Source organism: Podarcis raffonei, chromosome 3 (assembly GCF_027172205.1).
Source record: "Podarcis raffonei isolate rPodRaf1 chromosome 3, rPodRaf1.pri, whole genome shotgun sequence".
NCBI classification, from domain to species: Eukaryota; Metazoa; Chordata; class Lepidosauria; order Squamata; family Lacertidae; genus Podarcis; species Podarcis raffonei.
In genome coordinates this window covers 70899551-70926149 of record NC_070604.1, presented here as the reverse complement: position 1 = coordinate 70926149, position 26599 = coordinate 70899551, and the positions used below count along the sequence as shown (strand labels likewise).

The 26599-nt window shown below is 39.1% G+C and overlaps 1 protein-coding gene across 5 annotated transcripts in view; it reads right to left on the bottom strand.

The window, feature by feature from the left end:
- LOC128410690 (palmitoyltransferase ZDHHC14) overlaps positions 1 to 26599 on the bottom strand; it is a 135989-nt gene that overhangs the window by 13862 nt on the left and 95528 nt on the right. For 4 of the 5 annotated variants that reach the window (XM_053382253.1, XM_053382255.1, XM_053382257.1 and 1 more), the window contains 10 exons: positions 17071 to 17157; positions 15666 to 15740; positions 14771 to 14878; positions 7546 to 7629; positions 6271 to 6424; positions 5716 to 5869; positions 4606 to 4690; positions 3061 to 3186; positions 2770 to 2887; positions 203 to 333 (listed from right to left, as the gene is read on the bottom strand). In XM_053382253.1, coding sequence (XP_053238228.1) covers positions 203 to 333; positions 2770 to 2887; positions 3061 to 3186; positions 4606 to 4690; positions 5716 to 5869; positions 6271 to 6424; positions 7546 to 7629; positions 14771 to 14878; positions 15666 to 15740; positions 17071 to 17157 — 1122 coding nt within the window. The remainder of the gene's footprint in view (positions 1 to 202; positions 334 to 2769; positions 2888 to 3060; positions 3187 to 4605; positions 4691 to 5715; positions 5870 to 6270; positions 6425 to 7545; positions 7630 to 14770; positions 14879 to 15665; positions 15741 to 17070; positions 17158 to 26599) is intronic. The other variant, XM_053382256.1, reaches the window with a different exon arrangement.

The following is a 26599-nucleotide window of genomic DNA, read 5'->3' as shown; positions in this document are numbered from 1 at the left end:
AGTGTTCCATTTTATCCCCTTTTAAACTATGCACCAAAAGGTGCATAGGCATCATCCCCTTTCTCACAATCAAGCTGTATATAAATTTTATGAAATAAATAAATGTTAAACCAGGGACTACTCGCTACTGCTTTTGGAGATGCATATCTAATGTCACTGTCAGATTTCTCTCAAAGCAATTAAAAACAATTGAATGTAATACCTTTTCATCACGGAAACTAAGGAACTGCTGAAAAACTTCACTTTCTGAAACAACTGGATGACGACACATCCTGGTCATCCATGCCTGTAGCCTCTCCATCCTCATTTTGATGAATTCTTCCTCGAAACGCCCTGCAGGCCAATTAGTAACAGATACTGACATTCACACTTAATGCCATCTATTCCCCCCGCAATAAGACAAGCAATTTTTAGCTTGTTTACTTATTTGAAGCCTTTTAGCCTGCCCTTCACTAAAAATCCCTGAGCAGGGTACAATATAATCTAAAACAAACAGCAAAAATCCAAGTCACACGAAATTCAACAAGGGAGGAAAATACTTCTAAAAGTAGCTCAGTCAAATGGCTAGGGAAATAAATAGGATCTTCAAAAGGTATCTATAACCCAACAGGGCTGGCACCAACTATTTTGGGGAGACTCAGATTTAAGAAAATGGGAGATGTATCCGTGTATAAGACGCCCCCTAATTTATATTTAAGGTAAAAAACTTAGTCTTATACATGGAAAAATATGGTATATTGGGGGGACGGGGACGGACATTTTACAACCTAGGTGTGATGATCAAGACTGCCCTCTTATACATGACCACATATTGCATGCTATGTGAGACTGTTAAGAGGACATCACCACCAGATCTCAAGGACCCTATACAAAGCTGTATAGAGTTAATTCTCTGGTTTTGCGTAAGCTGCAAGTTAGTCAGCTTACAGATTCTATGTAATGTTTCAATTTATTATAACACACACACCTGCCTGTGAAACTTAAGATGTACTTCAATTTAAAACAGAAGATCCACTTGGCTTAGAAACACTTAATCTCCCTTTGAATAATGGTGGTGAATTGTTAGGTTGCTTGTTTTAGAAAGTGGTAAGTATGGAAGGTTAGGGAAAGAAAAGCTACGGTCAATGACAAAAAAATAGAAGAATAGCAGTGGTAATGTAGTCCATTGCAACTTGTGTGCCATTTGCAATCCCAGCAGTTACTGACCCTTGGAAGGGTAAGAGTTCTATTTAAATCATCCACACCCAGCAGCATGCTATAAATTCACTCTAATTTTCTCTTTAAGTCACAGTGGAGGCAGTGGAGTCCTTGACAAGACGCTGGAAGCTAGTAACATTGTGCCAATGGGTACAATGGTACCCTTGAAGTCTTCTCCTAGTGCTCATGAAGCCTGAAGGCTCCCCACCACAGCCTGCCCCCTAGTCATAAGTTGAGGCGCGGCAACTTTTTCCTCCCTAGCGCTAAAGGAAAAATTTGGAAGAGCAACACTGTTTCCTACTTTCTCTTTCAGTTCTATGTGCTTTTCAAAGTTCAGATTAAATCTACTGGATCCAACTTTTACCTAGACATCAATGAAAAATGAAGTGTTTCTGTGCATGCACTCTATTTTAATTGTTTTTATTGCTTTGGGCTGCAAAGCAATAGATAAACGTGAGAAACGCCACAATAAAATATAAGGCAGTGCCAAGTCTCTCATTTGTTTTGCATATGCTAATTGCCAACATTAACACTGCAAACATACTTTCAAAAAAACAACAACAAAAAACAGTGCATTTACCAAAGAAAATAGCAAGAAGCATACAATTTTTCTATATTACCATTTAACAAGGTTAGAGGGGAATAAACACTGATTGGAAAATAAAGTTTCTTTCAATCTCACAATACTCAAAATAATGCAGAAAAAATTCTCGAAATCTTAATCAGTGATTCCCAATGTACTAGTCTGCCATGGCTTTCTTTCAAGCTCATGTGTGCACTTCAGAAAAAACTGCTGGAATTCTAAGCTTGAAGCTCTAGCTAAGGAAAAAGTAAATCACTTCCTTAGTTTTCCACTTCCTTGGCATGCATCGCAGTACACACATCAATGCTCTATTTCCTTCTCACGCAGTATTCTGCTTGCATTTCCAGCATTACACAGAGCTATAGAGTAGGCTGCACATCATATTCTCTTTTACTGGCTGACTTTAAGATATCTGTTTAAAAGATCATACTTCAGGGGTACAGAGAGTCAAATGGAAAGAAATGCCAATTAATCAGAACAGAAGTGGTAAGCTTAGTTGCCCCACTGCAAGAAGGCCTATGATTTCCACAGCATAATCCTTGGACATTACATGCTGAATTACTTTAATCTTATATTTTTTTAAAAACTGGACCACATTCCAACACTCCTTTGGTTTCAGAATAGCCAGTCAAGCACATAATGAATGGAAAGACAAAGCCTCGAATCTATCAAGGCAGTATAAACAAAATATTAACACCTACTTTTTTCAGGAAGTGTAGCATTAGGAGGCAGATTAAAGAAAGATTAGTGCAGGCTCTTAAACGAACCAGCAACAGCATACTCTGTTCTCAACCACTTTGTTGCTGCTCTTAATTTTTATTCCTCCACTGTTTTTATGAAATTTAAGGGGATAGTCAGTTTTAAGCTGAAAAGCCCTCATTTTCAGAGTGACCCTTTTGCATTAATATCATCTTTCAGAAAAACAACAAAGCTAATCAGAGAGTGACAAAACTTCCTGTTTCAAGAACCATCAATTTGGAGAAGGCTACCTGTTACTTGCTTGTCTGGAAGAGATGGAATTGGAATGGCTGATCCAAACTTAATCAAGAGACGTTCATATAACCAGTCGAAGTGCTTGTATCTGTGGTTGACAGCTCGATTAGTGTTCTGTAAGATAGGCAGACAAAACACTCTTGGTTATGACTTCCAAAATATATTTACTACTATGTCTGTATAAGTCAGGGTTATTTAACTGTATGATGTAAATCATAGATAAACGATCAAAAGAATTGGGACATTTTGAGATGTCACCTAAAGAAACTTCTCTGGTACGCACTTACTGTACATGTAAGTTGATATTCGATGTAGCTCTTCAAACCATACATTTTAGAACCTTTTTTTGGATCAGCCACAACACAGTCAAATGTAGAGGTAGGATACACCCACATTGGCCCATAATCTCCAATCTACAGAACAACAAAAGTATTTATTAACTCCAAGCATGCGACACAAAACTAAAATATGCAATTGCATTTAATGCACACTAAACCTACATGTGGAGCCAATGATGCATCCATTCCATACCTGAAAGTAAATACTACAATAAGCAATCCAGAGGCTTAGAAGCCTGCATTATCAGGCATAACACAGAAATGGGCCACACTGAACTTTACACCTGGATGCCAGTTTGAAGCAGGTGCCGAAAGCCCCTTTTGCAAACAGCATTTTAGCTTCTCTCAATGATAGTATTTCAACTACTCAGCACAAATAGCTGCCTGGGAAGAAAATTGCTCAAAAAGTTATAGTGGTGTTATTGTGCTGTAGGGGTGATGAACAAAGACTTGAATCCTGTTCCCTGTGAATCCTGGTCCCTGTATTTTTCGCTCCATAAGACGCACTTTTCCCTCTTAAAATCTAAAGGGAAATGTCTGTGTGTCTTATGGAGCGAGTGTGTGGTCCCTGGGGCTCCCCGACCTGCTCTTTGGGGCTGGCGGTGAGGGAAGCTTGGCTTTCCCCACCGCCAGCCCCACAAGCTTTGGGAGGCTTCCGGAGGCTTCGAGATGCCTTCTGCTGAAGCCTGGGGAGCAAGAGGGGTTGGTGCGCACCAATCCTTCTCGCTCTCCAGGCTTCAAAGATAGCCACCTGAAGCCTTCTGAGCGCAGCGGGAGCTCTTTGGGTTCCTTTCGTTGGAGGGTAGGTGCCCCTTCAGCTAAGGCGCAGCACCCCTTCAGCTAAGCGGGAGGAGAAATGGAAGGGGCTCCGTTTCTCCTGCCGCTTCGCTGAAGGGGCGCTGCGCAGAGAGGGGGAGATTTTTTTTTCTTGTTCTCCCCCTCTAAAACAAGGTGCGTCCTATGGTCGGGTGCGTCCTATAGAGCGAAAAATACCGTACATGCTTACTTTCTGGAAGAGTGCCCTTGAGGCTTCACCGTTCCCATGGAAGTATGCAACACATACAGTGGTACCTCGCAAGACGAATGCCTCACAAGACGAAAAACTCGCAAGACGAAAGAGTTTTTCGTTTTTTGAGTTGCTTCGCAAGACGAATTTCCCTATGGGCTTGCTGCGCAAGACGAAAATGTCTTGCAAGAGCAACTCATAGCACGCGGTGTGGTAGCCTTTTTTGAGGTTTTTGGGAAACCGTGCTTCGCAAGACGAAAAATTCGCAAGACGAAAAAACTCGCAGAACGAATTAATTTCGTCTTGCGAGGCACCACTGTACTCAGCATGTTCAAGGCCAGACAGGCTTTTCATTCAAGAAACACTTTCCTAAGTACATACTGCTTTGGCTAAAAGTGAGTATGTATATGTTTACACACTAATGCCACATGCAGTTGCCAAAGATAGATATGAATACAACACACACACACACAATATTTTAAACTTACAATTATAGGAATTTTCTCTTTGGGTTTTGCTAGCTGCTTTGACAAGAGATACTGCTCCACTCCAGGTTTTGCAAATCCAGGAAATCTGATCAGAGAAATTAAGTGATTGAATCCTTCTTTCATAGGCTCTTTGGCAGATTCAGAACCGCTTGCCATATTTTATAGACATTTGGTGTATCCAAGAAGGTAAATGTGTCTGTTACTAAAACAATGGTGCTAAAAGGATCTAGTTAGTTACAGACTGAGCAACAACTGCATTAGGACCCACAATTAAGTCATTGCTGAGTGGCTGAATTCAGCCAATCAGAACAAACGGTGCAGAGGAACTGTTAGTACCAACTGCCACTATAACACCATATAAGAGGCCTCTTGAATTCTCTTCTGTCATTTGATAAACTGACAGTTACATTCTCCTGCAGTTCAGAATCCAGAAACATTTCAAGTGCATGAAAAGGCCTAGTCCTTAGCAGGAATTTCATGTCCTCACTTCCCAATCAACCCCCACACTCCTGACTGTTTTACTAACTTTCTTTTTTAAAAGTGACAGACAGACAGAGAGACAGAATATCCAGAATGTATATCTCATTGCAGAGCCGGACAACTGGGCAGAAGGAGGCTGCTGAAGAGTGGGGGTGGAGGCGCATACAAAAGCCCCACGGGGCAAGGGAGTGCAAAGGATTTATATCTCTGGCTATAAGCAAGAACTATCCTGTTAAGACAAATCACTTAACTAAAATCCACTTGCTGCAGAAAATGTGAAAACTAAACTATATTGTCAAATCATTCCAGCTGTTCAAAACCACCTAAGGGACACCAACATTTTGGTCCAACAAGTCCACACAAAAGAGATGATAAAGCTCAATTGAAGGGCATATTTTATTTGAGGAAATAAGTTTTGTTTGGGATTTATAAATAGGTTTTGTTTTTTACTATTTTCTTTAGCTGAATACTGATTTTGTTACCCTTTCCCACTGAAACAAGTTTATTATTTGTAAACTTTACATGGAAAATGCACTACAACTTGTGAACACTGTCAACTATTACATTTTAAATTCCTATTTAAATTTCTATTTCCCCTACCCCCACCCTATTCAGTGCTGCAGTTTTTACTTGTTAAGTGGTAGCTTCATAGCAGCTCCACGGCTATTGCCACGCTGAAGCCCTGCTGGGTCTGAAGGCTCTGCCTCTTTATATCCAAGATAGGGTGCAGCCGTTGATTTTGGGTCATCCCAATCATCATCCCAGTCATCGTCATCAGCAGCCGCTAAAGAAGAGACAATACTAGTTGCATACATAATATCCAAACCACACTTAACGCGAACAACAGTGCATCTAATTAACTGGCATCTTTCAGTTCTACAGTATCCTAATGCAACATTCAGATAGCTTTCAAGACTAAACAGCATTCTGGAGCATTCTGGGGATAAGGGTATATCGTAAGAAGTCCCAATCAACACACCCACACAAACATCTAATCAAAATGGCATATTATTGTTATTATTATTACACACAACAATAATCTGCTGATGGTCTCTGAGTAAGTTTACCATGTAGTTTTAGCAGAATTCTGAAATCAAATATCATTATTTCCTTTCTGAATTATGTTTATCTGGAGTCCTACCCGACCCCAATAATCAGCAATGGTTACGGAAACACTCAGCTGACCTGGACCTTGATAAGCCTGTGGATGACCAAATGCTGCTGCATCCCAGTTGTTTGAAGCGCTGTTTTTCTGCCTATTTTCAGGTTTTGCTGCCCAGCCATCACCACCTGTTGTGTTGTCCCAGCTTGACCAGGGGTCGTTTGCATTGCTGGGAGCCTAAGTTTAACAATGAAAAAAGGTGGGATATATATGTTTTTTGAAAAACAGCACAGAAAAGGTAAAATTTTAGTCACAAATGTTACCAATAAATTCCCTTTTAAAGTAAAATAGGGAAAATTGTTGGAAGGCAAAAACATGTATTCCATTATTTTCCACACAGGTGCACATATAGGGTGCTATTCAACTACAGTTTACTCAAAACAGACCCACTGCAATTAATATGACTAAGTTAGCAAGCCCATCATTTTCAATGGGCCTACTCCTGAGTAAACAGTAGTTGTACTCCCTTATTTAAATCTACAAATAAAAGTCAAAAAGCAATTCTAAACAATTAAAATATAAAAGGCACATTTTTATGCTTTTAGATAACACTGTGGCATAAAACACAGCAGCTCATTAGACGCCAACAGTCTGATCCTAGTTGGAAGCAAGTGTTATTCTTTTCAATGGAGTTTGAAATCAGCAAAAACAGAACCTGTTAGTAGGCTAACGGTGGTTCTACCCAGACTTTGAACACAAACACATGTTTAGGTAACAAAAGAAGCCATTATAGCCACAAATATGTCCACTTTGATATACAAGCCCAAACATCATTTTATAATAATCATAATCATCTAAGATACACTGTTTCATTGCCCTGGTTGTCAATTTGATTTGAGGGGCAACTCAAAAGTTTTGGTAATTATCTTTAACGCCCTAAGCAGCTCAAGTCCAGGATACCAAAGAGACTGCCTACTCCCATACCAACCAGCCTACTCTCTGGAGATGATGCCCTTTTCTGTTTTTCACAGGCTCTTTTTCAAAGTCTTATTTTGCTTACAGATGTAGCAAAGTTTTGAAAATTATTTAGCCACTGCCTTAGGAGTTGAGAAGAAAGCCTGCCATTAGTTCTGCGTATCTTCACAAGAATACCAGCAGCTTACCAGTGACTAAATTTAGACATTTCTGTAAATTCTACTGTATGCAGGTAGTGTGTAACATCTTCCAGCAGTGTTATTAAAATTCAGACTTGCAGATGAGATTTTTTTAAAAAAAGTGAGAAAGAGATCAAGTTGTATGGGTATACTTTTAGTATACTTTTTAAGGGTATACCCTTTTAGTAACTTTTTAAGAATTACCTTTCTTGTAGAAGGAGTTGAAGGTGGAGAGTGAGTAAAAAATTCCAAAATAGAAGTATGAGTGGCAGATGCATGAGAATCCACCTTAAAAATAAGAAGCACTCAGTAAAGGGGGAAAGGCAGAAATATGAAAGCCTGATGTAGTTTTCAGCTCTGCAGCATAGAAAGATTCTTGCAGGCAAGGTGAACTGCTGAAATGCAGGCATGCCACACAACTGCCACACAATAATCAGAAGCAGCATGCATCTAAATAAAAACTCTTCTCTAAAGATTGCAGGATTTTTCTCTCATAGTCTATTCAAACTACACTATTGTGTTCAGATCCTAGATGTTACATCAAGCACAAAGGCAAACAACAACAAAAAACTTAAGTAAAACCATGCAACCATGAGACATAACTTCCAAAAGCCAGGCAATGTCTCCCACATCATGAAATAATCATACAACAAATACTTCCTGATCTGCTTACAAATGAACTTCATCTACAGGCCCTTCATACCAAGTATCACAATGCCATTCATGAACACCGGTCTTAAAGCATTTGTTGCCACTGTATTGGCATCAATGAAGTCATTCAGTGTTCTTATTCCTCAAATGGAAGCATTTATATATTGTTGTGTTTTTATGGCATTCATCACATCAGAAGCGTTAAGAGAACCTGAAACTGTGAAACCAACGTGTGGTTAACACATGAAGGAAGCCTTTGTTCACACGCATTTATAACAATCAAAACACATACTAGAGTATTTTCTTGAAAGTGTTACTGGGAAAATATAAATGATACAGGAATTACTAAGCCCGAGTCCTAGGCTTAGCTCACAACACTAAGTAATTTGCTGAGTAACTTGGTTGGCTATGTCTTGCCTCATTAATTTTTACTGGTTTTCCTGAAACAAAAGTATTTTCTAAGACTTTGGAATTGACATAACTACAATTATATAGCCACTGTATATTGTTCAACCATGTTTAATTTAGAAATGATAGTAGTGTATCCCAGTCAGATGGACAGGGCACAAATAAAAAAATTGCTGTTGTTCTTGTTGCTCTCCTTCATGTCCAAAGCAAATCTCCTCTAAAGTAGTATCGTCGGAAGGAAGGGAATAATTTACATTCTGGGAGGAATTCAACATCTCTCCTGAATGCCCCATCAGTACAAGCATTTCTGCTTGCAAGACAAACCATTTCCCCTCATGAGCTGTTCTGGGGATTTCCTGATCCTCCAGAGTGGATTGAGGGGAGCATAAATCCAAGTGCTGGCTTCTGATAGCACAAAGCTAGCATATGAGTACTAAAAACAATTTAAACATAATGTATGAAGCCATCAACCAATACTAAAGTCAATTACAGTGGTACCTCAGGTTAAGTACTTAATTCGTTCTGGAGGTCCATTCTTAACCTGAAACTGTTCTTAACCAGAAGCACCACTTTAGCTAATGGGGCCTCCTGCTGCTGCTGCGCTGCCGGAGCACAATTTCTGTTCTCATCCTGAAGTAAAGTTCTTAACTCGAGGTACTATTTCTGGGTTAGCGGAGTCTGCAACCTAAAGCATATGTAACCCGAGGTACCACTGTACTTAGACCTTAGGGCAAATGTAATGCTTAATCATGCTTATTACCAAGCAGCATAGGAGCCAACTCCCAGGGGCCAAGGTCCCTTGCCCCCCTAAAATATTTGAGGGGGCTGCCCCCCAAGTTGACGGCACTGCCATTCAAATGGTGTGTGTGTGTGCCACATTTCATTATCAATTAGGTGGGGCAAAACAAACCAGTAACACCCAAGCCTCCCTGGACACATTTAGATGGCTATAGAATGTTAACACTGGTCTTTCAGGGACTCCACTTTCTACATCCCTTTACAGAGAGAACTGTCCATTTATTACTCTTTGCTTCTGTCTCCTAAACCAATCACTGATCCATAGGAAGAACTCTCGTCTTACTCCACGACTGCTAACCTTATTCAGGACTCTTTGGTGAGATCGAAAGCTTTTTGAAAGCCCAAATTCAGAATATCAGCTTTATCTATATGCCTGTAGATACTTTCAAAGAACTCCAATACATAATGACACAGGACTTACCCTTGCAGAAGCCATGCTGCTTATGCTTCAGCAAGCCTTGTTCTTTGATATATGTAGCAGTTTTCCCAGAACAGACATTAAGCTAACTAATCTGTAATTTCCAGAATACTCCCCTGGATCCCTTTTATACAAAATGATATCACACTGACTGCTTTGTAGTCAACAGATATGTAGGTTGATCTTGGGAACAAGTTACAGGTACATATTTTTGCTAGAAGATCAGCTATTTCCCATATGAGTTCTTTAAGGCCTCTCAGATGGATGCCACATGGACACGGTGATTTGTAAGTTTTTATTTTGTCAACAAGACCTAGGACTTTGTATTTTGCCTATGTGCCTCAGTTCCTCTGTCTCCCTTCCTGTGCTCTATATATGCTGCTCTGAAGATTGATGAAATTAACCCATTCCTCCTTTTCCTCTTCTAGCACACCTTTGACATCCTTATGATCCATAGGTCCAACCACCTCTCTAACTGGTTTCCTGCTCCAAATGTATTTAACAATTTTTTATTATTGTTGGTATTTAGAATTTTAGCATACTAATTATTATGTAGTATCCCTTATTGTCTGCTTGCATTTCTTGTGCCAATATTTATGTTATGTTTTGTTCCCCACATTTGGACAAGGCTTCTGTTTTCTTACTTCTGCAGTGGTTTTAGTATTAAAAAGTTTTATTTTTTACAAATCAGAGATGAAACAAAAAACAGGAATGATTTCTTTTGAAATTCAAATAATTATATGGAAGAAAAGAAAATAACTTAAAGCCTAAATGGGAAAAATGTTAAGACATGCCAATTCTGAACACAACATAAGCAAAACACCGTCATAAAAGGGCCCTAGCTCCTACTTCTATAATCAAAGAAAATCACTACCACGTTGTTTACTATTTGCATTTAACTCCACATCAATTAGCAGTGGAAATGAAGTATTTTAGATGTGTTGCAAATGAAATCTGACTTTTCACATTTAACAGACATGCTCCAATTTAAGATATTTTGGAGAAAAACCTTTTACATTATCAGTCCGATGATTAAATAAGATCTGCCTTGTGATCAGTTGAATATTTTGCTCGCAAGTCTGAAATAAGCATTTTTTCACAAGAAATAAGCATTTTTGAACTGGTACAGGACACACTGAATTAGATCCTGTGACACTCCTGCTGCAGGAAGCAAAAGGTATAGTTAAAGGAGAAACTGTTGCATTTGATCACAGTTCATTTCATGAATGGAAGAAGCTATCTGTGAAAACTGCATGCAGGATTCAACTTATTAAGTGTAGCAAAAGTATTACTGGCAGTGGTATACCTCTTCCTTTTAAAGATAAAGTTGCAAAGTCAATGGAATGTGTTCACGTGAGAGAAGGTAAACAATGAGCAGAGATTTAAGAGCATAATGGCTGCCCTATACTGACTGGCTTACAGACTTCATCTGAAGCTGCACCTTGTCAGCAACCTTTGATACTCTAGACCATTTGATACTTCTGGATCTCCTGAGACTGCTGACTTGTGGAGTTTCTTTGCTCTGGCCAGCTCCCACTTCTCTCAAGGAAGAAGTTTCATAGACTAATTCATTCTGGTTCTGCTTAGATTCCATTGTCAGCCTGGGTTTGGGGTTCCCAACCCTTCTGAGAATGCAGTACAATTTGAGTCTCAAAAGGAGACTAGATGAGTTGGTTGCTTTTTCGTGTATCAGGATTTTTTGTGAGCAGCCACAGTAGTCCAAGGAAAAGATTTGCTTGTTTTCTTGCTTCAAAATTATATTACAACAAGAACAAAAATACAATGTTTGGAATCCAAAAAACTATATAGTTTTAATTTTAAGCTAGGTTCAATAACTTTAATCTGCCTACAGGAGCTAATTTATGTGCCTTGAATAGCAATCATATATGCCATATCCTTTGTGAAACTGAGGGTAGTTTGTGAAAGGGTATGAGAATCTACAGTTTAGCGAAAGAGCCAATAACTTCACCAGGCATATATTAAAAAGCTCTTCAGATCCCTGACAGTATTCCTTGCCTTTGTGTCTAATGTACCTCCTCTTCACCATCTCTGTAAAATTCTTTGGTTTACAATTTATTTTGCTATTTGTCTCCCAGTCAACCTAACTTCCTTTCTAGCAGGGAGTCAAGTGAAGCAATCTTGTGGCTGGGTCCAAAGTCCAAATTCAGTCTTCTACCTATACGACTACACTGGCTGTTATTTACATTTCATCTGCCATTCTGCTAGGTCAACTTGTTTAAAATTGTAATTTTATAAAGGCTATCAAGTGATTGATTGCTTTGTATTACTATACTGAAGTATTACTCGCTATAGTTTTCAGCAGTGCTTTTTTCTGGGGGTACGCATACCCCTAAACATTTTGTGAATCTAAGTTTGGCCTCATTGAGAGGCAGTATTTCAATACGAGTAGGAAAATGAGAATACCCCTAAACATTTTTTTTAGGAAAAAAGCACTGGTTTTCAGTCCTCACCATTTTAAATAGCTAAGCAAACAGGCTTATCAATTTACACTGCAAAGCTGTGCAAACAAATTTGCTTTTCTGAACAACAGCAGTGTTCATATTTGTTAAAAATCCTTGCACTGAAATTAAAAAGCTTCTTTTAGAATTTTAGTACATTTTAATTTTTCAGTTATTAATGAATGAACTACCCTGCCACCAACTCAAAAGTTTGTTTTTCGTGTTACAAGACCTTTGACCACCACTACCTGCCTCTGACCTATGGACTACTACGAAGATTTAGGCATGTTGAAAGATATTCCTATCCAGATCCAAGTCTCTATTACAATACAGTTATGGAGGTTGTCACAGTTGTCATGAGGCCTTTCATAATAACTGGTTGAACTGCTCTAGTATCAGAGCTGCAAAGGAGTCTACTGCTGTAGGCTGAGCTTTCTGAGCCTCATGGTCTCTGGTTCCCACTAACTGAGCTGCTCAGGCCCTAACGAGGGGCAAGATGGACAAGCACAGCAAAAGCTGGGGGAAGCAGAAGTTGGGAGAGTCAAAAAGCAGCACGGTAGAGACTTAAGAACTCACAGTTGGGATGAGCAAGAATGAAGGGTCCAGAGGAACCAGTGTATGCAGGCAGACATATTAGGGGCTTTGGGATGCAGAAACAGCTAAAACATATTGTGCCACAGACTTGAGCAGTTCCTTCAAAATCTAACAAAGAACAAGGTGGGGGGGGGGAGGAAAAAGCAAGAGAAGAAGCCATTAGCAAAGAAGAAAACTGAAATAGGTGAGAAATGAGAGACTTATGTCCAAGAGCTGGAGAGGCAAGGAATTGCATATGTATTTGAAATAACCAACCAAAACTTTAACTCGGCTGATATGAGACACTGAAACATTTCAAAGCACCTTTATGCATTTGAGCTTACATGGTCATAGTACATTCAGGTGTGGCGCACCAGACCTCTCCATCTGGCACTTGAATGTGTATAGAAACTAGTAAATGTACATTCATAGCTCCACCTACTTTGGCCGTTTGCCCTGCCTACACCAGCATTTAGCCCTTCAAAGGTTGCTCAGAAGTAAATTCAGCCCTTGAACTGAAAAAGGTTCCCCTAACATGTGCATGTAAACCAAATGAGCTAGCCCCACCTTAATTGACGCCTGCTCCCTTGATGTCCACATATTCAGCAATGACATCTAGGAAGAGGGGCCTATATGTCAGCAGCTATTTATACATATTGCTCTTTCCAGATATTTAAAAATTTGGAATGGGCCTGCTGTGGTGGTTGGTGGCATGGCTAGCCAGTGGAGCTCCATTTCAGCCTCACACATACAAGGGATGTATAGGCTCTAATGGGAGAAGGGGACTCGTGTTTAGGAGAACCAAATGGGTAACACGGAATATTCAGAGTTTCAGGCAGTGACAGCGACAATGGATCTAGCGACAAATGGAGCTACTTGGCCAAGATATGCAGGCTGAATGAGAAGAGGTTAGGTACCTGGAGGCAGGGAAGAAACAGGAAGAGAGCAAACTCAGCAATCGGCTGATACATTACAATAGAAAGGAAGAACAAGCGGAGGTGACAGAGAACTGAGCAACAGAAAGGCCAATAAGGAAATGGATTTCAGAAATAACTCACACAGGAACTAACAGGTCAAGAAACTGTATTTTGTTTCCTCTTTCCTGCCAACATGGACAGTCAAGGATGCTGGCTGGTTGATGTGATATAGACACATAGGATCCAAGCGGGGATAAGAGAGAACCTGGGATCAATCTTCATACAGGGGTGCTTAAGATCTGGTGCAAAATGTTCAACTGCTAACAGCTGACAAAGAGCTATCAAATTCAACGCATATTTATGTGAACAGTTGGATGACTCTGTGATTATAGACAGTTGTTAAGACTAGTTCTGATAAAATGTATACCGCACATATCAGGAAAGGTAAAGACAAGTCCAAGAGGATACCAGCATGGTTAACGAGCAGAGTAAAGGAAGCTATATAGATTCATAGAACTGTAGTGTTAGAAAATACCATGAAGATCATCTAGTCCAACCCCCTGCAATGCCAGAATCTTTCACCCAACATGGGGCTCAAACTCACAACCCTGAGATTAAGAGTCTCATTCTTTACTGACTAAGCTATCCCTCATGGAGAAGAAGGAAGTCTTATTTTAAAGAAGGAAAAACAAGAACAAAGAAGGAACAAAAGCTGTGGCAAAATTAATACAAGTGAACAATAAAGAATTTCCCACCACAAAGAGAGATGAGACACATTAATGGAGAATAGGTTTATCAACCACCATGATAACTAACTGGAATCTCTATGCCCAGAGAATGCCAGTACCTGGAGTGCAAATAAAAAAAAGGAGAACCTTTGGCTGTTTATGGCTTCCTAAAAGAAATCTGGTTAGTCATAGAAAAGCGATTCTGGATTAGACAGAGCTTTGGTCTGACCCAGAAGAGATCCAATGTAATGTTAGCAGAACTTTTCCATTCATTTCCCTTACAACTATGTCAATAAATGAGGAGTTAATTTTCAAAGGATTAAAGAACACCTGAGGTTGTCTTTTCCATGCAGGTTAGAGTAACTCACAACAAGGGACTTCAACAAGCTTCTTTGGTTCAATACAGTCTGTCATGCTTCTGGTGCTCAAGAAAACATGCTCTAAAGAAAGTTTTTTTTTTAAAGAAACAAGACCTACCTGGCTATTGGTTTTTGCTGCTTGCAAATTAGCCTGTGCAGTAGAGAGACCATCGAAAAAGGCTTGGTCAGCTACTGAAATTCCATCTTTGGTACCTTCAGGTAGAATCTGAAAAACAGAATGCTGCTGAAAATACATTTCTAAAATAAAATGTCAACTTTACATTAAAGAAAAGTCACACTCTGAACACACTCAGTGATATCAATGGACTTAAGTTCTCTGTGAGACTCATTCAGATGGCATAGTGTGTTTATGGCTGAAGACAGGACACCCATCACCCTAAACACTCATATTGATTTTAGTTGTATTTTTATTGCTTCTTTTATTGCTTATATTGTATTCTATTATACTATAATATGGAATTCAAACTGTAATACAATAAAATCCAATATGTAAGAAATTAAAGAAGCAATAAAAATACAATTAAAAATAATACAGCATCTAGCACAGCACATTGTGACTGCTACAAGAGGCAGAAAAACCATTAAATGATTCACAAAGATGCTCAGCAATTTTCAAATGGTCCCTGTGAAAAACGTTTGAGAACCACTGCCTCTATGTGCATGCACTGAACATATAAGACGGGAACAAGCCCTGTTTCATTCCATCTTCCATTTAAGTAAGAACAAACTACTTGTAAGTAAGAACAACCCTAATTCAATGGAACTTGCTCCCAGGTAAGTGGAGTTAGGATTGCAGCTCCAAGCAGACTGCAATTTGGTTTTTAGTGTACTATAGGCCTCTTATATGTACAAACACAGAAACAATGGTGTGACACTGTATCTCACTTACTGACTTACAAGAGTGTATGCTTCCAGTTTTTTTTAAATGGTTATCTATAGAATATGTAGTAATTTCATTTTATCTCACCGATGAATATCATTTTGTAACTTACTTCAACATAATCTGTGGGAACAAGTCCTCGTTCTCCTTTGCTGTTTTTGCCTTCCAGCCAGCCTCCACCTACATCCTACAACAAAGAAAAACAAATGTGTTAAGTAGTTAAAATTATGAAGACAATAAATTGTAACTTTAGTTATTTTAAATGCATTCCAAATGTCTTTTTAGCATATTCATGTTTTCTTAGTATCACATTTTTGTTCCAAGCTTCCTCCAAAGCACAATGGGGTCTCCCAATTAATAGAGCAATCTAAACCCCTGATACAATGTGCTGGAAAGTTTTTAATGCAGCACAAGTATCCCTCCACTCAGAAGCTACTGCCACTGGCATCTCCAAAAGCTGCAGTTGATGACCTCTCCACCCCCCAAAAAAACCCAGCATTTCAGAAGTGGGGCTGTGCTGGCACAGGATTTGCTGGATACTGAGGGGCTCTGCTGCTGATCCAGGGTTCTTAAACATAACAGCCTAGGAGCCCACACAGCAAAAGGGTATTGTTTCCTGCACCCCCATCTTCTGTCCTGGCTGGCATGAATGGTGGGACTGTTGATGCAGCACACCATCAAGTCCCACCACTGCCAGTCAAGGGATAGCATTGCAGTCTTATTATCACAACCACCATAGGAGCTAGGTCAGCTTAAGAGACAGCGAAGGCTAAGGAGTCTATTTCATAGCTGGATGAAAATCGGAATTTGAGTCCAACATATGACATCATATTGGTTCTATGAAAACCTGACGCAGCTACATACAGCTGCAATCCTACACATGTTCATTTTGGAGTAAACCCCGCAAGTCAGTGTTTAGGCTTGATCAGTTCGAGTTGGATCTATTCAACTTGCCAGCAATTTCAGCTGGCAGATTTGATGGAAGCAGATATACCTATTGAACTATTAATTTTTCCATTGTTTTTTTTAAAAAATAGATTATGAATTTAGTCACTAAGAATGCAAACAAAACACAAACCTGAGCATGCTTAAGCAAAAGCAAGTCCAAAATTCAATGGGACTTCCTTCCAAGCAAGGCTACATTTAAGTTATAGCTCCAATATCATTATATCATATGTATGTTTGCCCAAGATATATTTGCAACTTTGAGGCACAGTTCAAAGAACTACTTGTAACTAATAAGTCTATAGAATTCCAGTCCCGTCCCCTTAGAAAAATGCATAATAGTGACCAACTCTTTTTATGGCTTCCTTTTAAGTAAGTAAGTAAGTAAGTAAGTAATGTATCTATTAACTTGGAGGGTAATGGCAAATCTACTAAGACAGAAGGGAAATGTGCAAGTTGTGTATCTGTAGGTTTCAGGTTCAATAATATGGTAAATACGTGATGTTTCTACACCAAACTTCCAGGAAGTAGGTTTATGTATGGTACTTTGATTTCCACTGACTGCATCTTACCGGATTGGTAACTGTGATGATTTCTCCTTCATTAACTGTCAGCTCATTGTTTCCAGGTTCAGCAGCAAAGTCATACATAACCCGAGCCTGTAGATGTGCAAAAACTATATCAGTGACAACACTTCTGTGTTTAGTTAAAGGTTCATAGCAAACATTTGTAGGAAACCAGAGTTCAAAAGAAATGATGTTATAGCAGAGAGGAATTGGTGACACATCACTTGTTACAGTTAGCACTTTGAAAAACTTGGAAGTCCAAAAATTTATGTAAAACCTGCTATCAGTAAAAATCTAAACTGTAGACACAATCAGGTCTCAAGTACCAAACCTGATTATTGCTTAATTTTCTGAGGAAATTTAGGAATCTCTCCACCACCAACCACCAACCTCAAGTCTACACTGTCCACCCAGCCTTTTAAAGTACCTTCACAAGGACCAGAACAGAAGTTTGAATACCACATTCAACCTAATTAGTAGCTCACAGCACTCTTATATATCAAAATGCCCTCACTTAAGTCTGAGGATTGATCTCATAAAAAAAAAGACCTCTAATAATTTGTACTTAATGGATGCATGACAGCTCTACCGTAAATTGCTCTCCATCCCAAAGGATGAGCAATGTGGGGCAGAAATAAGGCCCCTTATCCACATGATGTATAGCTAGTTGTCCAGTTGTAAACCTTTATGGGGTGAAGTTTTGGTAATTACAAAGGCCTGGTTAAAAAGGAAAGTTTTTGCTTTGTGGTTGAAGATATAATTTAGTCCTGGAAACCTCATATTATTTCAAATATGTGATTTTTGTTGTTATTGAATTACACCTCTGGTATTTGGAATTTAATGTCATGCATGATGCTTCAAGCACCATAAGGAGAAGTCGTCACCTTCTATACAGCAATGGATTAACTATTTGATCCCCTGTCCTATCCTTATTTAAACTAGCAATGTGTTAGTATGCGAAGATAGCATTTCAATTTCCACTTTTAGTTTTTGTATGAATATTTATTTGCATTGTTCAGAAAAAAATATTGCTGAGATCAGGAATCAACAAAATCTACAGCTCTCCACTCATTTATGTACCATGAGTAGGGAACAGGAGTCAACAAGGTCTCTTTTCTCCCTATGGAACTAATTACTTCACACAAACAAAGAAGTGGAACAGTAACTCCAGGGCTTTGTATTTTATTATAAAAAATACTTATATCCTGCCCCACAGAGCATACAATCTAAGATTGGACACAGGAAAAACAACTAAGGGGAGGTGGAAGCAAATGGGAGTGCAATATGCAGTTGTTTCAGTTACATGTGCTTAGGCTTAATTACAGGTTGGTTTCAATCAAAATTGGTCCCCAATGTGGCTTACAAGAATCGTGCAGTCTGTGTTGTTCCTGCTCAGTTAAAAACACAAGAATAAGTTGGTTTAAAAAAATAATAAATTAAAGCCACTTACTGAATCTTCATAAGATATACTATCAGTTTTCTGGTTTTGTCAAATGCAACAATGTTCATTGGGGACTGGCAGTACCCTAAGAAGTTGCTTTGAATCAGCAGTTGAAAATTAGATCTTATTCTGGCCATCTTATATCCATCCTCCATCTGCTGGACTCCACAGCATCTGGTCCTGATAAGGGTGTGTTTCTTAGAAATGAGCCCCAACAATGCGTTCAGTTGTGGCGTACACTATTTAATAGACGGCTGTGCTATTCATGCTCATTTCCATGCTTTAGTCAGGGGTGGGGAACTTGATCCAATTGGCAGGTTTCCTCCAACCCTGTAGGCCAACTTTGATTGGTGGGCACCTATTTATCAATCAGCTGAATCATTTTTATGTCAGATGACAACTTAAAAAGGGCTCACTGAGCAGCTTTGAAGGCTAGTTGCAGCACCAATCAGTTGACTGGTAATGACAGAAAGTCCCACTTACCAAGAAACTGACCAGGCCCAGAAGTCAGAGATTCCTGACTGCTTCTTATTAAGTGAAGACTAAAACACTGAGGGTGTTCTACTGTCATGAAAAACAGGGCAGTTTATCTTCATATTACTGAAGTGCCATATGCATGATAAAAGTAAGTTGCAGCAGTGTCCTTCTCATAAGCTGTTTGAAACCTTGAAAGCTAATGGGTTGTGGAACACAGTGGTGGACAGTGTTGCTAGCTAGTCAAATTTTGACTGCAGAAACACATGCTGATAATGCTGTCGTGTTGTATAAAGTATTAACAAGAAAACTGTCATTCTGCCGGTATCATCCTATGAAAGAATTAAATAAATCAGCTGATAGTAGAAAGCTGTCCTTACTCCACTTCCCTTGTTTTGGACTTTTTGCTTGTATTAGTAGTGTAAACCAGTAATTTGTGTGTGCTTTCCATTTGCCTTGAGCTCACCAATTTCCTTCTCTACTAAGTTCATTAAATATGTACTTTCAGAACTTGCCCTAGTTTTGCACATTTCAAAAATGAAATATTATTAGAATTAACTTTTGTTCAGAAAGTATTTGTTCACTACAAAACCAAAAACTAATTTCTTGTTAGAGCATGAGACTCTTAATCTCAGGCTTGTGGGTTCAAGCTCCACGGTGGGCAAAACATTCCTGCATTGCAGAGGGTTGGACTAGATGACCCTGGTGCTCATTTCCAAATCTACAATTCTATGATTCTATGAAAAGTACGAGTCCAAATTAACTACATCTTTTATGATGTAGCATGGAAAAGATGATAAATTCTGCCTAATTTTTATGTAGACCATATATTGTCCACATTTATTGCCTGGATGATTGATTATGTGAGCCTTGTGCAAGGCACAGGTGTTATTTAAACAATTATGAATATACAAACATATTGTAGTAAGGAATTCATTCTTAGCACATAAAACTGGTTGGATTACTGTCAGGAAACCTGCCTGGGTGCTTCAGAAACAAACAGGGATGCCACTCTGGGAAACAATTACTAGCACTGTTGAGTGGAAATAAACTCTTCAGCAAAATGTAATTGCAACATGTTCCAAGTCTTTTTCAGACACAAAAGCATTCTCAGAATGATATTTTTCCACATGGTTTCTAAAATCTCACTGACTATGCAGAATACATGCCTGTTGAAAATGTATTTTAATGCTGTTTTAACCACTGTTTTACAAATGGACTGTATATCTAGCTGTGTGTCAGCAGCGGCTCAACGAATGAAAGGCCACATCAGAGTCTACCTCAGCGCGGTGCGGGGACTGTCCAATCAGTCCCCGTGCTGCTGAAAAGCCATGTTGGGGTTGCTTGCCACCCTCTACTGCGCTAAGGAAAAGCGGGCTCTCAGCGGGTTTTCAAATGGCCCTGCGGGCCAGATTCACAACTCAGTTGGGTCCTGCAGGCCCTAGATTGAAGACTCCTGCTCTAATGAGTCAATAAAATGAGCACTGTTCCAAGATGTTTTGCTCCTACATTGTTTTCTTAAGTTCTAAATTATCTTGGAAGAATATTTTTTTTTAAAAAAACTGCTGAGCTTCACCAAGCCTTTAAAAAACGGAAGGAAGAAATCTGTTCTGTCAATTAAGGCCAAAGCAAAGAGTTTCATTCCCTACATGCAAAGATTCCTTGCCCTAACCAAAAAGAAATAAGGGGGGTGGGTGGAATCCAGCACACAACCATGTTTATGGAAATGATGGGTTACCAGCACAGCAAGTAATGCCATTAAAGTTGCAGGGAAGATAACCATTTTCAGGAATGAACACCCCATATGGCAAAATATACTATTTCTATCACTCAGTAGCATAATGGAGCAAAAAAGGACAGCACTTTCACAATTGTTTTCTTGCTCATCCTTGCAACGGGATGAGACTGCAAGAAAAAAAGAATGACTGTCTAGGATACATAGTACATCCACATGAAGTAGAAGCAACAATGGGGCTGTCAATAAAGCTTCCATTAAGCACTAAACACTGGCCACACTCACACACAACACTAAGCCAAACCAAGGCATAATGTGAATAGACTGTTCCCAGGGAGAAAATCAGTCACTTTGATGTTTCCCAGTCTTTTTAGCTCAGTTTGGCTTAGCATGTCATCTGAATCGTGATTAAGCTCTCTCTTCCTTAACTATGATCTGTAGTCAAGGATTGCCCTAGGGTTACATATCATGGTTAAAAAGGAGAGAGCTTAACCACGATCCTGGGTTCAAGTGACAAACTAAGCCAAACTTTGACTTAGTTGTTGCACAGAACAAAAAGGACCAGGAGGGTGGAAAGTAGATGCAAGCTTGCCTCCAAGAGAAAGAATGTTCACAGAGTCCCTGTAAGCCGTAGTCTGGCTTATTGCATGGGCAAACCAAGCCATTATCGTTTAAGAGTCCCAAGCAATGAGGAAAGGGTAGCATAGCTCAGTGGTAGAGCATATGCTTTGTAAGTAAGAAGCCCAGAGTTCAATCCCAGCCATCTCCAGGCATAGCTGGAAAAGACTTCTGAAACACTGTAAAGGCACTGCCAGCTGGCATAGTAGACGGCATAGTAGCTAAATTGACCAGCGGCTTCACTCACTGTAACACAGCTTTCTATTTATCATTCATTAAGTTTGATATCTCCCCTTCAAGTACATGAGGGCTGCTTACAATAAAATATTAAGGTAAAGGTAAAGGTACCCCTGCCCGTACGGGCCAGTCTTGACAGACTCTAGGGTTGTGCGCTCATCTCACTCTAGAGGCCGGGAGCCAGCGCTGTCCGCAGACACTTCCGGGTCACATGGCCAGCATGACAAAGCTGCTCTGGCGAACCGGCACCAGAGCAGCACACGGAACGCCGTTTACCTTCCCGCTATAAAGCGGTACCTATTTATCTACTTGCACTTAAGGGTGCTTTCGAACTGCTAGGTGGGCAGGAGCTGGGACCGAACGACGGGAGCTCACCCCGCTGCGGGGATTCGAACCGCTGACCATGCGATTGGCAAGTCCTAGGCGCTGAGGTTTTACCCACAGCACCACCTGCATCCCTTTTTACAATAAAATATTAAGCCACTATAAAATAAGCTAAAGACTGAACATCTATAAAAGCAGCATAACATTAATATTAGAGTAGAAAAGCCAAACATTTAAAAGCCTAAGGAAAATAAAAATGACATTACCTGACACCAGGCACATCAAGTGTACTTTTCTGGGGAGAGCATTCCAAAGTCCTATGCTTCCTACCATGTGAAATAGTTCTGATCATTCTTATATGACATGGGAAAAATATGGCATGCTATCACAAATGTGTCCTAGGAAACAGTCTAGCATAGGCCCTGCCGCAATTCCTGACATTGGTGCAGTTAAGTTTTGAGAAAGGAGGCCTTCAGTTCTTTGCATCACCAGAATCCTGACTGAACTGAACTTTGGCATGGCGGGGTGGGCTTGATTTTCCTTTGTTTCAAAACCTTTTTTCCCTGAGTCCATTCGTATCAAGCTGGAGGAAAGGGGAGGGTTCACCATCATGAGTTCTAATATATGGTAATTGAAAAGTATAAAGTCACCATCTGGCCAGAACAAAGGAAGATTGTAACTGAAGTCATGTGTTCATGTTCCAAGAAGATTATTTTTGTATCATCTGAAATCAATTCATGCCTGTTCATAGACTCCATTTGTAGCTATGGAAAGGTATCTTTAAAAGGGATGCTCTACATAAAAATAATTATCTTTTATCCAGATGATCTCCAATTTTCTCAAATTTAAGCCAAAGAAAAATAACTTCATTTCAATAATGGAAATGTCCTTTTCCCTTAACTTGTTACATAGGGATGCAAACAACAGCACTTGTTAAGAATGGTCATTTCTCAACAATTATGAAAAAAATGAGGTGTGCTTGTTGTTCTCTGACACAACATATTGGCAAAATGTGGCACAATTCACATTTCATTGTAAACCATAGTTAATGATTTACAGTAAATACACAGTTGACTCCCCTTGGTAAAGCATTATGTCTGAACTGGGGATCGTGGTTCATGGCAAGCTAAGCTTCTCGGTGTGCCACAACACTTCCAGCTATATTGTGTTTGTTCAGCATGTCATTGGAAATATACCAACTATTGTGAATTCACAATAAATTAAGAGGATCCAAAACTTTTCTCCCCATGGACCACTTTAGTTTGGCTGGGGGTCTTGGCAAACAACTTAATGGTTCTTCTGTCTCTTGCAACAATTGTAGGAACCTGTGCTAGATGCTGTTATGATTTTTAATTGCATTTTTATTACTTCTTTTATTTCTTATGTTGTATTGTTTTGCATTACAGTTAGAATTCTATAGAATTAACATTGTAAAGGTTCTTCACAGGCAACAAACTACTGCAACTAAATGAAACTTAGTCTATAGACCACAGTTTGGAAAACCCTGCAATAAATGTCAAGGTTTTGAGGTGTTATCAAACTGTGCCACAACAAACTAGCATGGTTACCTCACTAGAATTAGCTATTTACAAAAGCAAGAGAGTTTGCTTTCTTTGGGGGCACCTACTCTCAGATCAAAGTAGTGTAAATTCTTACATTTACTGACAGAGATGATGGAATGATGGTCCAGTTTTGCAACAACCAGCTAGACTAATGGCCTATATTAGTCTCTTCCAACCTTATGAGATCCTGACTATCCTAACAGACATGTCCTCAAAAAGGGCAAAACCCCATTCTTGATTATGGCAAGAGAAACATTACCTCATTAACAGGAGGTTTTTAAGAAGAAGTTGAATGGCCATCTGTCATGGATGTCTTAGCTAAGATTCCTGTATTGCAGGGGGTTAGGCTAGATGACCCTCGGGTACCTTCCAACTCTGCAATTCTATTATTCTATATGTCACTTGCTCACCTAAAGCAAACAGTTTTCCCAATTGCAAGAGCCAGTTCATCAAGTTGCACCCACCTCTCTCAGGTTAACTCTGGACACACACGCATACATGAAAATTCTACATCATTGCACATATAGTACACTCATTTCACACAGAATGTGAATGAGAATTACATGGGTAGACTAAGTTGTCTGCCATTTAGCTTTACAGAGCCATTGGTCTTTTCAGCTTTGAGAAGCACATATTTGCAGCTAACCATTTTAAGTTTCTGGCTGGCAATTTTTATTGCCTGTATCTTATCATCCATGGACTTAAATGCTGAATTTCAATTTCTGAAATAACCAGGTTTAAATATCATCCAATTAGTTGTTTAAAATAGCACTTTAATTTTTTTAAGTTAATTTTTGAAAATGTGAACATTGCTTCAGGTACCTGCAACTCATAATGAGAGTTAATAATTCGAGAATGTAAACAAAACAGATTATGAAACAATGTAGCACAAGCCTTCCATTTTTAAGCTTTTTATTATTCCTGAATGCTTCCCAGAATTTCAGATATTTTTATTTATTATTCACAGTACAATTTCACGTAAGCAAAAGACAGGGCAATCCTCATTTGACTTTAGAAAACTAGCCAAATAAAAGGATGCAGCAAGCTTCTATGTTTACACAATGAAGTTGCATTTGTTTGGCACTGAAACAATGATCCTTCACTTCCTTTCAACACTGAAGTAAGCAAGCACCCATTGGACTACGTTTCTGCTACTGCCTAAGCGGAAAACCTTCAATAGCTTTGGCTTTCAACAGCTGGCAAGAGGAAATTCACATTGCACTCTGGTATTAAAAGTGCTTTGTAAATATATTTCCATGCCATACTGGAAAGGGACATCAACAGAGCACAGTACTATAAACCTGCAAAACTAAGCAATAGCTTTAGATCTCCTCAAAGTGTCCAAAATCTAGGCATATACTTCCACTGATGAATAACTAAGATAAGATTTTTTTTCCACAGGAGGCATTAGACTCGAGAAAAAGTGCCTATGCAAGTCAAATAGCTTATGAATAGACATGTCACTGTACCCAGGCTCTATCAAACAGGCATACAGTGCATCTCAAACTTTGGCTTCTCTTCCAAACTTACTCTAACCTTTGGCGCCTTCCCTCAGCTGATTGGCATGTTAGTGCACAGATTCTGTGAGCATGTGCATGTGAGCATGTCCACCACTTTGCGTAAGGACTCACAGATTGAGGCTGAGAGACTAAAAACTTTCAGCAGGAATTCCTTCCTTCCTCTCATCCCAACTCGTGCCAAGCTCAAGTACCACTCACCCAATGAGCTCTTCACTGGACTGCATACAAGAATGACTGCAGATTATTATCTTTACAGCAGCTCCTTCTCCACAGGTGCATGGAGTCCTTCAGTAAAAATCTACATATGCCCCATTTTAAAGCAAGCCAGTAAAGAAAAAGTTATAGCAAATTCCACTGAGTGGTGGCAAGTGAAACAAAACTGCATTTCCAATTAGTGGCCTTTCTCTCCCGCTCTTCTTTTTCTTAAAGAAGGAAAGCATGTTACTTCATCAACTTTTTACTCAACTACTGCCAAAGGATATTAAAACTATCAAAACAGTTATTTTTATTTTTGTTGATTTGTTCATTATTCAGCTGTCATTACACTTTTTAATATTATATTATCCGGTGTCTAGGTCCAGACAAGGAAAGGAACTCAATTAAAATAAAACCAGAGCAGCAAATTAAACAAAAAACTCTTCCATTCCAATTTTTGCTGTAAAATGGAAACCACTTGATTTCCACAGCCCTATTCACAATTATATTTAAGACCTCATAACTGTACATCCTAGACTAGTAATAATACAGAATACCAATAATTTTCATAATGAAAGTGTAAGAAAACAATCTACCTTGGTCATATACTTTAAACTGAGAACTCACACTGAACTTTAAACTGAGAACTCACACTGAAGGAGTTTCAATACTCTTTCTGTGGTTATTATACCTAAAAACACCACTTCAAAGGAAAGAGCTATCTATAGCCATGGGTGAGGTAAGAGTATTACTCAGATTGTTCCTTGTGACTAGTTTTTTAAAACTTTGTCTTTACTCATTTTTTCCTTTCCTACTTAAATGCTGAGTACTCAAAAATAAAGGATAAACTACAAAGAACTTTATGCCTTTCTGAACATAAGGATCAATTTAATCAGTACTTATATCCAAGTTCTCTCTAATTTACCTTTCCTTTTTCAGTACTCATAATTCAAGCAGGAAAAGGAAAAGGAGTTGGGACCAACTTTTTAAAACTTGTCAGAAAAGTAACACGAGTGACAATATGGCCTGAATTGGTCTGCAATAAAGAAGTGGACTGAGGCCCATTGTGATTGATCTGATTCAGTCCTGCTTATGCCATGGATACAGTAAATCCACAGATATATTTGCTTTGGCATCTCGTCTATAAAATGAGATGAGTTGCCTGAGGAATATTGCAATAATAATGAATTCTGTAAAAACACTTTTGCAAAGTTAGAGCATTCCACATCACAGACAGCAGTAATAATTACAGTGTTTTAGAGAGTGCTAGGCCTGTTGGTCTTTTGTTTTAGTTTCTGAAAGAATATTTAAGAACTCCAAGAATTAAACCACTTAAAAAAAACAGCTTTGTCTGGGTAACAGAAGCGTCCAAAAGCATGTCTAAACTAAACATTAAAATGCCATTCTAAAGCATATGCATAAACTGAGA